Genomic DNA, 14435 nt, shown 5'->3' with positions numbered 1-14435 from the left:
TGGGCCGGGCGCTGCCCAGACCCCGGCTGAGATCAGGGCCCCGTCGCGCCGGGCGCTGCCCAGACCCCGGCCAAGATCAGGGCCCCGTTGGGCCGGGCGCTGCCCAGACCCCGACTGAGATCAGGGCCCCGTCGTGCCGGGCGCCGCCCAGACCCCAGCCGAGATTGGGCCCGTCGCGCCGGGCGCTGCACACACTCAGTGTAAGCTCTTTGGGAGCGGGACCAGCTCACACACAGTAGAATTATGATGGTTTATTTTCCCCTGCGAACGTCCGTGGCAGAAGTTTTGTTTGCAAACGCCCAATGGCTGCGGGTGCTGGGGGCGCCGGGTGTCACCCCCAGGACAGAGGGGACTGAGGCCCAGCGAATGGAGGGGCTGATTTTCCAGAGAGACCGGCTCCCAGTGGGTGCTGAGCGCTGCCCCAACGCGACTCAGCCACAGTCACCCAGGGAGCTGGGAACAGACCCCCGTCTCCAGCGCTCCAGGCCTAGCACCCGCCCATCTCCAGCAAACACCCGGCTTCGGGGTACGGGGGGGCGGGGCGGGGCTCCGGGAAGTGGATGGGTGACAATCATTTCTGGAGGGTTTGTCATTTCCTGCTGGGCTGCTGCTTCCTGGTCATGGAAGGTGCCACTTCAAGTGTATCAAACAGCTGGGTGCTGGGCTCAGACCCCGGCTCTGTCACACGCTCTCGGTCGGGGTCTGAGCAGCCCGACGGGGCCCTGATCTCGGCCGGGGTCTGGGCAGCACCTGGCCCGATGGGGCCCCGATCTCGGCTGGGGTCTGGGCAGCGCCCGGCCCAACGGGGCCCTGATCTCGGCCGGGGTCTGGGCGGCGCCCAGCGCGACGGGGCCCCGATCTCACCCGGGGTCTGGGCAGCACCTGGCCCGATGGGGCCCCAATCTCGGCCGGGGTCTGGGCGGCGCCCGGCGCGACGGGACCCTGATCTCAGGTGGGGTCTGGGTGGTGCCCGGCGCAACGGGGCCCCGATCTCAGGTGGGGTCTGGGCAGCGCCCGGCCCGACGGGGCCCCCCAATGATGGGTGAAGGTTTCTAAACCGGGCGTGTCTGCCATGTGGAGACGTCTCTGCTGATTTTCTTTGTCCATGGGCTCCCCTCCCCTTGCTCTGACACGGCTCCTCCTGCCCGGGCACAACCTGCCCTCTAGCGGGAGGAAGCCGGCGCTGGGAATGTTTCTTCCCAGGCACCCGCCTCTCCCCTCACCCTGGCCGAGTAGCTGGACCCAGGCAGCTGGCCAGGATGGGACCTTGGGGGGGGTTGCTCCAGGGAGGAGTCAGTGTCCTACAGACAATAAGGAGCTAGGCAGGGGCCCGGCCGTTGAACTCCCAGGCAAACGGTGGCCCCCGGGAAGTGGGAAGGGCGGGAACGCTGCCCTCCCGCCTCGGCCTGGCCTGTGCTCGACGCCAGGGCAAAGCACAGCGGCACGGTCGCGGCCCCAGGGCCACCACTGCACTCGGGGCACAGGGCCGGCGCGCCGGGCCCCACCTGCCCAGCGCCAGGGAGCAGAGTTCAGGGCTGGCGGCGAAATCTGCCCGGCTGTGCCCAGGAACAGCAGTCGCGGGTGAACTCTGCCCTACAGCCGGGGCCGGGCAGCCAGATCCAGCCTCCTTCCCCTCGCTGCCGGCCACGGGCAAAGTCCCAGCTGCTGGTAACCCCCGAGCAGCGCGGGCACGTGGGCAGAGCCGCCAGGCTCCCGGTGCATCCCCGGGGAGCGGCAGCCGCCCCCATGCACAGCCAGAGTGGGCCCGGACTCTGATCCTGGCTCTGCCTTGCGCCCGTACCCACAGCACCCCTGGATACAAACGGCCACCGCCCTGGGGGTGCGCCAGGCCCGGGAAGCCCGCGGAGGGGCCCTGGGGCAGACCCTGGGGTGCAGGCGCCCGCCGACCCCAGCCCACTGCACATTGCCAGGGGCTGCGGCCAGAGCCCAGATGAAGCAGCTGCTACCCCATGGGGGGCAGGAGGGCCCAAGGGTGCTGACAAGACCCCCCTCTTCTAAGGTAGCCCCTCCCTCTGAGGGCCACAAAGGGCTGTGCAGCCAGCAGGGGTGGGAGGCAGGACGCCTGGGTTCAAAGCACCGGGCAGGGGTGTGACAGAGTGGGGACGTCCCAGCACCCTGGAAGGGAACAGTCATCGCCCGCTGGGCCCAGAGGCGGCCGTGACTGCTGGCAGTTACACAGTGAGTCAGGGGCCGAGACAGGAAGAGAACCCAGGCATCCGGGCTCCCAGTCCCGCCCCCGCTCTAACCACCAGCCCCCACTTCCCTCCCAGAGCCAGGGATGGAACCCAGGAGTCCTGGCTCCCAGCCCCTCCACCCTCTAACCACTGGACCCCACTCCCCTCCCAGAGCCAGGGATGGAACCCAGGAGTCCTGGCTCCCAGCCCCTCCACCCTCTAACCACTAGCCCCCACTCCTCTCCCAGAGCCAGGGATAGAACCCAGGAGTCCTGGCTCCCAGCCCCCCCCCGCTCTAACCACTAGTCCCCACTCCCCTCCCAGAGCCAGGGATGGAACCCAGAAGTCCTGGCTCCCAGTCCCCCCGCTCTAACCACTAGCCCCCACACCCCTCCCAGAGCCAGGGATGGAACCCAGGAGTCCTGGCTCCCAGCCCCCCCCGCTCTAACCACTAGCCCCCACACCCCTCCCAGAGCCAGGGATGGAACCCAGGAGTCCTGCTGTTACAGTCAAGCACTGATGGGCTCAGTTGAATGGGTTCCAAACAAAGCTCTTTATCTCCGTTGTGACTGGTCCCAGCCGTCTAACCTCCCCCCCAGCCGTGAGGGTTCCCCTGGAACCAGAACCAGCTTCACAGGCCCGAGTGGGGGCGCCGGACGTGTGCCGGGCACGTGGGCTCCGGTCCAGGCCTGAGCGGGGGCGCCGGGCGCGTGCCGGGCACGTGGGCTCCGGTCCAGGCCCGAGCGGGGGCGCCGGGCACGTGGGCTCCGGTCCAGGCCTGAGCGGGGGCACCGGGCGCGTGCCGGGCACGTGGGCTCCGGTCCAGGTCCGAGCGGGGCGCCGGGCGCGTGGGCTCCGGTCCAGGCCCGAGTGGGGGTGCCGGGCGCGTGCCGGGCACGTGGGCTCCGGTCCAGGCCAGAGCGGGGGCGCCGGGCGCGTGCCGGGCACGTGGGCTCCGGTCCAGGCCAGAGCGGGAGCGCCGGGCGCGTGCCGGGCACGTGGGCTCCGGTCCAGGCCAGAGCGGGGGTGCCGGGCGCGTGCCGGGCACGTGGGCTCCGGTCCAGGCCTGAGTGGGGGCGCCAGGCGCGTGCCGGGCACCTGGGCTCCGGTCCAGGCCCGAGCGGGCGCGCCGGGCGAGTGCGGGGCACGTGGTCTCCGGGCCTGGCCAGAGCGGTGGGGCCGGGCGCGTGCCGGGCGGGTGGGCTCCGGTCCAGGCCTGAGCGGGGGTGCCGGGCGCGTGCCGGACGCGTGGGCTCCGGTCCAGGCCCGAGTGGGGGTGCCGGGCGCGTGCCGGGCACGTGGGCTCCGGTCCAGGCCAGAGCGGGGGTGCCGGGCGCGTGCCGGGCACGTGGGCTCCGGTCCAGGCCTGAGTGGGGGCGCCAGGCGCGTGCCGGGCACATGGGCTCCGGTCCAGGCCCGAGCGGGGGCGCCGGGCGCGTGCCGGGCACGTGGGCTCCGGTCCAGGCCACAGCGGGGGCGCCGGGCGCGTGCCGGGCACGTGGGCTCCGGTCCAGGCCACAGCGGGGGCGCCGGGCGCGTGCCGGGCACGTGGGCTCCGGTCCAGGCCTGAGTGGGGCACCAGGCGCGTGCCGGGCACGTGGGCTCCGGTCCAGGCCTGTGTGGGGGCGCCGGGCGCGTGCCAGGCAGCCCGCGGGTAAGCGACCCAGGGAACAGCCCCACGGTAAGAGGAGCAGCTGGGACTGGAGGCTGGCGCGGCAGGCGGCGGGAAGGAGGCAGCGGGAGCGGGGTGCAGAGCCAGGGCTCTTATTTTCTTTTCAAAGCAGTTCGGCTTTCGGGAGCTTCCGACACTTTCGCTGTGGCTCAGACAATAAGTTACTTCCAAACCGTTCAGAGCCCAACCTGGGACCCGCCCCGGGCCAGGAAACGGCCTCTTACCGCCCCCCCCCCCCCAGGGCTCATCTAGCTGGGCTGGGGGGGGCTGGGGGTGAGACGGGGGCAGGGCAGTGGGGAGGGGCTCACTGAACACGTTGCCATTCTCAGCTCTTGCTCTTGGGCCGGGGGCTACGGTGGCTTTAAGGCCCCTTTGCGCTCCCTGTATTCTGAGCCCTGGTGTCAGTTAGAGCAACCTCAGGGCTGCTCTAACTGATGCTTCTCCCCCTATGGGCCCCAGGGGGCTGAGAACTGCCACGGCCCAGTGTGCTCCAGCCACCCCCCCGATCCGCCCGCCCCCCATCAGGGGCTGGGAGCAGGGCCGTTACACCAGCTCCGCGCTGACCAGGGAGGCCCCTACGCACGGGAATCCTCGGGAGCCAACGCCACCCCAGGGCAGGGCAGAGGGTCCCGAGCCTGGCTGAGAATTCAGGCCGAGGCCCAGAGGGCCGGGTCTGCAGCAGGTATCAGCCGGCTCCACTGACAGCTGAGGATCGGGCCCCATATAAATTAGAGGAGGGGTATTTAATACTGTCACCCTCCCTCTGCCCCCCCTCAGAGCGCGTGTCCCCCCACGAGCACGTCCATCAGGTAGTCCAGGTCGCTCATGTCCAGCCGGTCTTCGGCGCCGGCGAGCGCCTTGCTGTCCGAGTCCTCCGCACCGGAGAAAGCCTTGAAGCCGGAGAGGCTGGTGGGCGACCACAGGTCGCAATCGTACATGGAGGTGTCGATGTCCTCAAAGATGTCCTCCAGGCCGTCCTCCAGCAGGTAGCTGGCCGAGCTGAGCAGCTCCAAGGGGCCCAAGCAAGGGGCTGAGGTCCTAGCCGGCTCCTGCCTGGCTCCAGACGCGCCGGCCAACGGCTGCTCCTCTTCGGGCCGGGCGGGGCTCAGCACCTCCACCTGACCCAGGTCCTCCAGGATGGTGGAGATGGAGGTGTCCATGGTGGAGAGGAGGAGATCGTCCCCCTGGCTGTCGGAGGGTGGCTGCCGGCAGGGCTCCAGGCCACTGTCCCTCGAGTCTGAGACAGGGGCAGGAGAATCCACCACGGACGGGGCCTCGGGGCTATCCGGCCCCCTGGCCTCCCGCTGCATCTGGTCCTGCATCCGGCGCAGGGTGTTGGCCACCAGCACCAAGTGCCGCAGGTTGGGTTCCACATGCCGCAGGCTCTGGTGCAGCTTCACCATGGAGATGTTGAACAAGGAGCTGGCCGGGGCGGCGCCGGGGTCTCGGGGCTCCGGATCGCCGCCCTCCATCTCCCCGCGCGGGCGCTTCACGCCTTTGGCCAGCATGGGTCTGCAACAGAGACGGGAGCAGTGAGTCCCACCGGCCCGCGGCCTCGAGCACGGCCAGCCCCAAGGCACGGCCATCTGACCGCAGGGCACAGGACTCCTGGGTTCTCTCCCCGGCACTGGGAGGGGAATGGGGTCCAGTGGTTAGAGCAGGGGGGCTCGGAGCCAGGACCCCTGGGTTCTCTCCTCAGCTCTGAGAGTAGAGCTGCATCTAGTGGTTAGAGTAGGGGGGGCTGGGAGCCAGGACTCCTGGGTTCTCTCCCCGGCTCTGGGAGGGGAGTGGGGTCTGGTGGTTAGAGCGGGGGGGCTGGGAGCCAGGACTCCTGGGTTCTCTCCCCGGCTCTGGGAGGGGAGTGGGGTCTGGTGGTTAGAGCGGGGGGGCTGGGAGCCAGGACTCCTGGGTTCTATCTCTGGCTCTGGGAGAGGAGTGGGGTCTGGTGGTTAGAGCGGGGGGCTGGGAGCCTGGACTCCTGGGTTCTCTCCCCGGCTCTGGGAGGGGAGTGGGGTCTGGTGGTTAGAGCAGGGGGCTGGGAGCCTGGACTCCTGGGTTCTCTCCTCAGCTCTGGCAGGAAATGGGGTCTGGTGGGCGGGGGCTGTGTTATTATTCAGTCTCAGTGGACACAAGACCAGGCAGCTGGGGGGGGGGGGAACCTCCATGAGCAGGGGATTAGCCTCCTGGAGCCATTGGGTGGCCCCAGGGTATTTAACTCCTCCCAGCCCCCTCTGAGACCCGCTCCCTGTCCCACCTGGCAGATCCGGGTGCCTGCTGCCACCCGCTCCCCGTGGGAGCCCCACGGCGCAGACCGGGAGCTGAGGCCCAGAGAGGCTGCAGAGAGTCTGTGGCAATGCAGGGGACCTGAACTCAGGTCTGCCAAGCCCCGGCCACTGCCGCCAGCTGCCCCACGGCTAACCCCCAGCATGGTCGGGGCTGACCGGTGACCCCGTTTCAGTTTATGCCACGCTACGCAGGGGGGCTGGGAGTCAGGACTCCTGGGTTCTAGCCCAGCTCTGCCACGGCTGCCCTGTGTGCCCTCGGGCACAAGCCCCACCCCCTTTCAGTGCCTCAGTTTCCCCCGTCACCCCGGGATAGCAGCACCGAGGGACTCACCTGTGCCGTTGTCAGCGAGCTGCAGCCCTTCCCAGAGGGGGCCCGTGTCTGACAGCCCCAGTCCCGGCGGAAAGGGGGGCACCCCTCCCCCGCAGGCCGACACCCTCCCTCTGGAGCTCTCTTCCCAGGCGGTGGGGGAGGAGACGGGATCCGGCTCAGCCTCCCCCAGCCGAGGCCTCCCTGCGGTTCCTCCCCCTGCCGGAGCTGCCAAGGCTGGGAAGCTCCAGAGAGGGGCCTGGGGGGAGAGACACCAGGCCGGCCCCTAACCGGCTTGTTCTGCGCCGGCCTGGGGGGAGGGGGTCTATTCTGACCTATAGAGCCTGCCCTTCCTAAAGGGGGGGCGTTTGTTCAGTTCCTGGGCGCCGGCATTGTACAGGGGACGGGCTTGTGGATTTTAGCACTGGGCCATATGGTCCCTGGAAGGAGTCTGGGTCCCCCCTCCCCTCCCCGCCTTCCCCTGAGGGGTGCCCACACCCTGCAAAGCACAGAGCCCAAGGGGGCCGGGGATCTGCACTTCCAGCTCCCCCTGGCCAAAGCCCTGGGGGGAGGGACAGCTCAGTGGTTGGAGCATTGGCCTGCTGAACCCAGGGCTGGGAGTTCAATCCATGAGGGGGCCATTTAGGGAACTGGGGCAAAAATCTGTCTGGGGCTCGGTCCTGCTCTGAGCAGGGGGTTGGACTAGTTACCTCCTGAGGTCCCTTCCAGCCCTGATATTCTATGACACTGCCCCGGCCCCCAACCCAGGGACACAAGGGGGGGGTTCCTGACACTCCCTGCCGCCTGCCCCAGGCCCGTGGGATGCAGCAGAGCTGCTGTGCCAGAGACGCCCCCGTGCGTGTCACGGAGATGACACAACGTGACTAACACGACAGTGTCGTGCGGATGACAGATGAATCACAGCCCATGGTTTCCAGGCACCTGCCTCCTAAGGGCTCGATATGAACAAAGCTGCTGGGCACCAGCCGGGACCTGAGGCACCATTCAAACCAGTGAGCAGGTCACAGGGCTGGTTCCACTCCCAGCTCTGCCCCAGGTGACCTTGAGCACACCCGCTGTGTGCCTCAGTTTCCCCTCTCAGCCTTGCCTACCCAGACAGGGAGCTCTCGGGGCAGGGTCTGTGCAGCACCCGGTGTGATGGGCCTTGGAGCCCTCGAGGTGCCACCCTAATATAAATGATTAGTAATCATGGATGTTGTATGATCCTTGTTAGTCGCTGGTATTCGGAGCAGGGCCCCCTTCTCGAAGGCCCAGAAATGCCCGGAAGAACTAACAGTTGACGTACTGATACAGTATCTGTGTATACAGGGCCGTGATTCCTAGGGGCTGCTCCCGCCGTACACACCTAATTACAGCTACACAAATAGGGACCTTTGCAAAGCACTGTACAGAGGAGGCCACTATCGCATCCTCTCTATTGTAGAGATGGGAAAACTGAGGCACAGAGCACCACAACGTGTCCAAGGTCACCCAGCAGGCCAGCGAGAGCCAGGGCTATGAACCCAGGTCTCTGAAGTCCCAGACCACAGCTGCAGCCATGCTGAACTGGCAGCACCTGGCACTCACTTGGCACACGGAGAATCAGACCCAGAAAGTTTTAAACATGTGCGGCTCCAGGGTGCCAGACTGACAGCTCCGGGCAGTAGCAGCAAGACCCACTTCCCCCACAGCCAGCCCCCTGGCAGCATGTCTCGGTCCTGTCCCGGAGCGGATGAACCCTTTGCTCGGACCCAGGGCTTTGCACTCAGAGGTCTCCCGGCAGCCTGCACATGACGTCGCAATGCCTACAGATGGGGAAACTGAGGCTCAGACAGGAATGTCACTTGCCCAAGGTCACAAAAGCGAAGCCAGGTGCCCTGAGTCCCAGTGCAGGGTCCTATGCTCGGCGCCTGCCAGAAGAGCCATTTGCCCCTGGTCTCGGCGCCCTTGGGAACCTGGCCTGGGCCGGCCCCCAGCTCCGGCTGCGCGTTTTACCCCGTTCCATGGCCGGAGGCTGCTGGGGAGCAGGACTGTGCCCCGAGCTGGGCTGGGGGGGGCACGGCCGGTTCTGATCCCAGCCCCTGGGCTTTCCTCCTGGGCCCAAAGGTTCGTTTCCCAACGGGGCGATTTTGTTTCCTAGGTAGGTTATTCCCCCCCCCCCGCAGGCAGAATGGGGCGTTAGACACCCCAATGGGGGAGCCCCCCGGCACCCCACTAATCCGGGCACGGCCCCGCTGCACGGGGGGGCCGCCTGCTGCCTGCCCCGTGCCGGGGGTCCCCAGCGCTCGGTGCATGGCATGGGGGGGGGCTACCCCTGCTCGTGCCTCGCCCCGGGGGGGCCCCGTGGCTCGGGGGCGGCAGCCCCACGCGGCGGGCGGAGCAGCGGCGGGGGCGGGTGAGTCACGCAGCAGCCGGAGCCTCCTTCCCCGCCCGGCCCGAGTGACTCACCGGGCTCCGGCCCCGGGCTCCCCCCGCGCCCCGTCCCGTCCCGGGCAGCGCGAGCCCCGCCGCCGGACTCCTCCAGACCCTCATTTACATACCCGGCTCCTCAGGGCCCAATCAGGGGGGTTTGGAACGCGGCGCGCAGCCAATCAGCAGCCGGCATCTCCCCCCCTCCGGCTCCGAAACCGACTCGGCCACCGGGAATTGCTACATCTGCCCGGCCGCGCCAGGCCCCGCCCCTCCGATTGTCCGCGGGAGGGGGGAGCAGTACGCCAGCCAATAGCGGGGCTCGGCCGCACGCCTCATCTGCATACAGTGGGCGGACGGGACCGAATCAACACAGCTGGAGGGAGGGGCGGGGTGAAAGGAAATACCAAGAGGCCCTGCCCCACTGCCATCTGATTGGCCATGACCAAGCGGCTCATCTGCATACAGAGAGCGGACGTGAGCGATTCAAGCGAGAGGCGGGGCGGGCGGTTTGAGTGGCAGGCCCCGCCGCGGGCGGGGTGGGATGAGTTTGTCGGGGCTCAGCCCGCAGCAGCCGGAGTCATGGGGCGGGGGGGGGGAAGAGGGAGGAGACTCCGGGCATGCCCCGCCCCCTCCTCTCCCCTAGCCCTCACCAGCCCCACTCCCCCACCCCCTTAGTGCAGCCCGCATTGCTCCAGCCAGCCAGGGGCCCATCTACCCCGGATCCTGCCGCCCCCCCCCCCGAGCAGAGCTGGGGTTCCACGCAGGGCGGTTCCAGCCCCTCCCCCCCCAGCAGAGCACAGCGGGGGTGGGCCCTGCCCAGCCGCACAGGGTGCTGCACGCGAGGGGCAGGGGGGGCACCGGGGGGGCCGGGCAGCCCCCCCCAGCAGAGCACAGCAGGGGTGGCCCCTGCCAAGCCGCACAGGGTGCTGCACGCGAGGGGCCGGGGGCGCTGGGGGGGCCGGGCAGCCCCCCCCAGCAGAGCACAGCAGGGGTGGCCCCTGCCCAGCCGCACAGGGTGCTGCACGCGAGGGGCAGGGGGGGGCCGGGCAGCCCCCCCCAGCAGAGCACAGCGGGGTGGCCCCTGCCCAGCCGCACAGGGTGCTGCACGCGAGGGGCCGGGGGGGCACCGGGGGGGCCGGGCAGCCCCCCCCAGCAGAGCACAGCAGGGGTGGCCCCTGCCCAGCCACACAGGGTGCTGCACGCGAGGGGCAGGGGGGCCGGGCAGCCCCCCCAGCAGAGCACAGCAGGGGTGGCCCCTGCCCAGCCGCACAGGGTGCTGCACGCGAGGGGCAGGGGGGGCACCGGGGGGGCCGGGCAGCCCCCCCCAGCAGAGCACAGCAGGGGTGGCCCCTGCCCAGCCGCACAGGGTGCTGCACGCGAGGGGCCGGGGGGGCACCGGGGGGGCCAGGCAGCCCCCCCCAGCAGAGCACAGCAGGGGTGGCCCCTGCCCAGCCGCACAGGGTGCTGCACGCGAGGGGCCGGGGGGGCACCGGGGGGGCCGGGCAGCCCCCCCGAGCAGAGCACAGCAGGGGTGGCCCCTGCCCAGCCACACAGGGTGCTGCACGCGAGGGGCAGGGGGGGCCGGGCAGCCCCCCCAGCAGAGCACAGCAGGGGTGGCCCCTGCCCAGCCGCACAGGGTACTGCACGCGAGGGGCAGGGGGGGCACCGGGGGGGCCGGGCAGCCCCCCCCAGCAGAGCACAGCAGGGGTGGCCCCTGCCCAGCCGCACAGGGTGCTGCACGCGAGGGGCCGGGGGGGCACCGGGGGGGCCAGGCAGCCCCCCCCAGCAGAGCACAGCAGGGGTGGCCCCTGCCCAGCCGCACAGGGTGCTGCACGCGAGGGGCCGGGGGGGCACCGGGGGGGCCAGGCAGCCCCCCCCAGCAGAGCACCGCAGGGGTGGCCCCTGCCCAGCCGCACAGGGTGCTGCACGCGAGGGGCAGGGGGCACTGGGCAGCCCCCCCCAGCAGAGCACAGCAGGGGTGGCCCCTGCCCAGCCACACAGGGTGCTGCACGCGAGGGGCAGGGGGTCCGGGCAGCCCCCCCCAGCAGAGCACAGCAGGGGTGGCCCCTGCCCAGCCGCACAGGGTGCTGCACGCGAGGGGCAGGGGGCGCCGGGGGGGCGGGGCAGCCCCCCCCCCCCGAGCAGAGCACAGCGGGGTGGCCCCTGCCCAGCCGCACAGGGTGCTGCACGCGAGGGGCAGGGGGGCCGGGCAGCCCCCCCCAGCAGAGCACAGCAGGGGTGGCCCCTGCCCAGCCGCACAGGGTGCTGCACGCCAGGGGCAGGGGGGGGCCGGGCAGCCCCCCCCAGCAGAGCACAGCAGGGGTGGCCCCTGCCCATCCGCACAGGGTGCTGCACGCGAGGGGCAGGGGGCACCGGGGGGGCCGGGCAGCCCCCCCCAGCAGAGCACAGCGGGGTGGCCCCTGCCCATCCGCACAGGGTGCTGCACGCGAGGGGCAGGGGGGGCCGGGCAGCCCCCCCCAGCAGAGCACAGCAGGGGTGGCCCCTGCCCAGCCGCACAGGGTGCTGCACGCGAGGGGCAGGGGGGGCCGGGCAGCCCCCCCCCAGCAGAGCACAGCGGGGTGGCCCCTGCCCATCCGCACAGGGTGCTGCACGCCAGGGGCAGGGGGTCCGGGCTGCCGCAGAGCGTCAGGCTTCATGTGATTTAGAGGAAAGTGAAAGACCAGTGCGGGGCTGAGAAGCGAAAGCGAAAGGGCCGGCGGCGTTGCCCTGCGACTGCACAAGGGCCAGGCCTGAGCTGAGCTGGGGCAGGTCCCCAGCCGCTTTCTCTGGGGCCCAGCTTGCGCCGCTCTCAGCATTACACAGCAGGCCCACGCCTCCGCCTGACCTGCCGTCAGCCTTTTACAGCCATCCCCCCTCTGCTCTGACCTGCGTCGCACCAGCCTGCAGCTGCCAGGCCAGAGCCCCGGCTCGCCCCCCTCCACCACCCCCTCGCCCCCAGAACTCGAGCCAAGGAAAGGTCTCTCCTGTCCCGCCTCAGCCCTCTAGTATCTCCAGAGCAGCCGAGGTCCCCGGCTGCTTGCCCCACTGTACGCCTGGGAGACGGCCCCTGCCCTGGGCGCACGCAGGCCCCATGGCGGGGACGGGGGGGACAGAAGCACAGAGACTTGCCCAGGCACCCGGCGCTGTGCCTAGAACCCCGCTTTCCCCGTTCACTTGGCCCTGCTGCGTCTGGAACCCGGGAGCAGCTGCGCGGGCGGCCGGATGAGACTGGCACCGCGAGGAAAGGCTGCTCAGACAGCGGGCTCGCCCGCAGGCCAGGCCACCGGGGCAGGGAGTGGAAGCAGGTACATTGAGGGGAGCCCTGAGCCCAGGTGCAAGGAGAACTCCCAGCTCCCCCCTGCTACCCGAAGGGATTCCCAGGCAGCCGTTGTCGCCTTTTCAAATGCCCCAGTCAGCCCGTGCTCGCCTGAGCTCTGGCAGAGCAAGGATGAGACACAACCCCCAAGCCACCCCGCCACGTCCGACCGCCCGGCCGGCCTGCAGGAAAAACCTGCCCCCTCCAAAGGTGAGCTTGGGAGCTTAAATTCAGAACTCCGCTGGCCACTCAAAGCCATGGTCTCGCCAGACGCTGCTTTGATGGGTCATTATAAACCATCTGCAACCTACTAACCCTCCCTTGGCCTGCGACTGCAGGGGGGTTAATTACCCACCTCATTTCAAGGGGTTTCTTGCAAGGTGCTAACCCTCTCGGTCAGCAATGGACGGAGCAGTGACACGTTACCTTCACCTTTGTCCGGGCTGCAGCAGCTGGAACGCCGTCCTTCCCCCCCCCGCGCTGCTCCCACCAAACAGCTCACTTCCCCCCCAGTCCATCTCCATTCGTTTTTACAAACACGATCAGACCCAAGGCCAGATCCCACCAGCTCCCCCCGCCCCCAGCACACCAGGGACCTTCAGGGTTAACTCACCAAGCTGCTGGTCTAACATGACCAGCGATGTGGGTATTGGAGCCCGTGCCAAGGGCGCTGGCAGCCCGGCTCCGGCTCAGAGGCGAGGCAGGGCTGGCACACAAGTCGCTCTTTACTTTAGCTGAGCGGGAGCTCGTCTGCCTGAACGTTCTGTTCCCAGGTGCTCCCTGGACGTGCAGTTATTGTGTTTGCACTGGCCAGCTGCAGCAGAGAGAACGTCTCGCTCTGCCCAGTGATAGCTTCCAGATGCCGGCAAACCAGCCACGGGGCCAGCAAAGGCAAAGACCAGTTCTTAGGAGCCAGCCGTTTCCTACCGGCTTCGAGACGGGCAAAATCTGAATTTAGAAAAAAGTCCCACAAATCAGGCAGTTTCTTCCCTCATCCGTGAGATGCGGAGTGAAAAGACAAGTCCTGGCTGTGGCCAGCACTACTAGTTTGTGTGCAAATGTGAGGATGGGAGACCTACGGATTCGCTTATCGCTTGGTTTCCTACATGGGACTCGGCTAGTAGGAGATAGAGCAGGGATCAAAAGGCAAGGAGGGAATTCTGCTCTGGCCAGAAAGCGTGGGGCAGCTGTTTATTTAAGGGACCCAGTTACTCCAGGCCCGTCGAGGGGGTGGAGAGCACCGGGGGTTACACTGGGACATGGAGCCTTTCACTTCTAGGTCACTTGTTCTGTACACCCAAGTCTGATCTGCAGAATATCGAGCAGAGAATCCCGCCCAACCATTTATAATAAACAACAACAACAATTGGAGCTATACCAATCTCCTAGAACTGGAAGGGACCTTGAAAGGTCATCGAGTCCAGCCCCTGCCTTCACTAGCAGGACCAATTTTTGCCCCAGATCCCTAAGTGGCCCCCTCAAGGATTGAACTCCCACCCCTGGGTTTAGCAGGCCAATGCTCAAACCACTGAGCTATCCCTCTCCCCAGTCCTACCTGCAGCCCCCAGATCAACCTTCCTAGAGATTTCAGTGAGGAGAATTAAAAGGAGCCTTTTCCCCCACCATCCCCAGTTGAACCCCCGGTGACACCCTGCAGCTCCCGGCAGACACTCCCGTGGGATCGGCGCACTGGAAAGAAGAAAGCTCCCTCCTCCCTGGAGCCAACACTTTTATTCACAAAGTGAAGTAAGTAAAGTAACCCGGCATCGCGAGTTTCGCCAGCACAGTTTGTTTCAACATGTGCCCATGTGTCTGAGCAGCCAGCTACAGTTCATTCAATCACGTTTAACAAGACAGGTGCAATCAGTGCAAGAGTTTAAACTCACAATTCAGGTAGAGCAACTCTACATAACAGTTTAATTATGCAGATCTGCATAAGGAGCATTTGCCCTAGAGTTTCTCAGCAGATTCAGGGCACTTGCCACACGTGGGTGATTTTACACTGATATTTGAATCCTTTATACCCAGATTACAGCATGATTTGAGCTTGTCAGGTATGAAAAAGTGCAATTACTTGCAAGGTGCAAATTACAAACTGAAACATGCGCACACACAATGCTGTAAGATAAATTAAGCTCGTTGCTTAACCATGGCTTTAGTTAAAGGTCACGTAATTTCAGTTAAGAAGAAAAGCTACTAGATCTCCTTGTGCATCCACTTCTCCACACCGAGCCCTGCTCCCCTCTCG

The 14435-nt window shown here is 67.6% G+C and overlaps 1 protein-coding gene across 6 annotated transcripts; it reads right to left on the bottom strand.

The window, feature by feature from the left end:
- Positions 1-3943: 3943 nt before the first annotated feature.
- Positions 3944-13295, bottom strand: SERTAD1 (SERTA domain containing 1). 6 transcript variants are annotated; one of them, XM_044988300.1, is made up of 3 exons: positions 9000-9163; positions 8198-8264; positions 3944-5379 (listed from the first exon to the last, which is right to left on the bottom strand). In XM_044988300.1, exon 3 carries the CDS (start codon positions 5373-5375, stop codon positions 4641-4643), a length of 735 nt encoding a protein of 244 aa, XP_044844235.1. In that variant the 5' UTR covers positions 5376-5379; positions 8198-8264; positions 9000-9163; the 3' UTR covers positions 3944-4640. The 6 variants fall into 6 exon arrangements, with proteins under 6 accessions (XP_044844235.1, XP_044844233.1, XP_044844231.1 ...); XM_044988298.1 differs by lacking the exons at positions 8198-8264; positions 9000-9163 and adding an exon at positions 12801-13295; XM_044988296.1 differs by lacking the exons at positions 8198-8264; positions 9000-9163 and adding an exon at positions 12543-12627.
- Positions 13296-14435: the final 1140 nt, after the last annotated feature.

This window comes from Mauremys mutica, chromosome 15 (genome assembly GCF_020497125.1).
Source record: "Mauremys mutica isolate MM-2020 ecotype Southern chromosome 15, ASM2049712v1, whole genome shotgun sequence".
Lineage (NCBI taxonomy): Eukaryota > Metazoa > Chordata > Testudines > Geoemydidae > Mauremys > Mauremys mutica.
The sequence above is the reverse complement of the archived record's forward strand: the minus strand, read 5'-3'. Positions and strand labels throughout refer to the sequence as shown.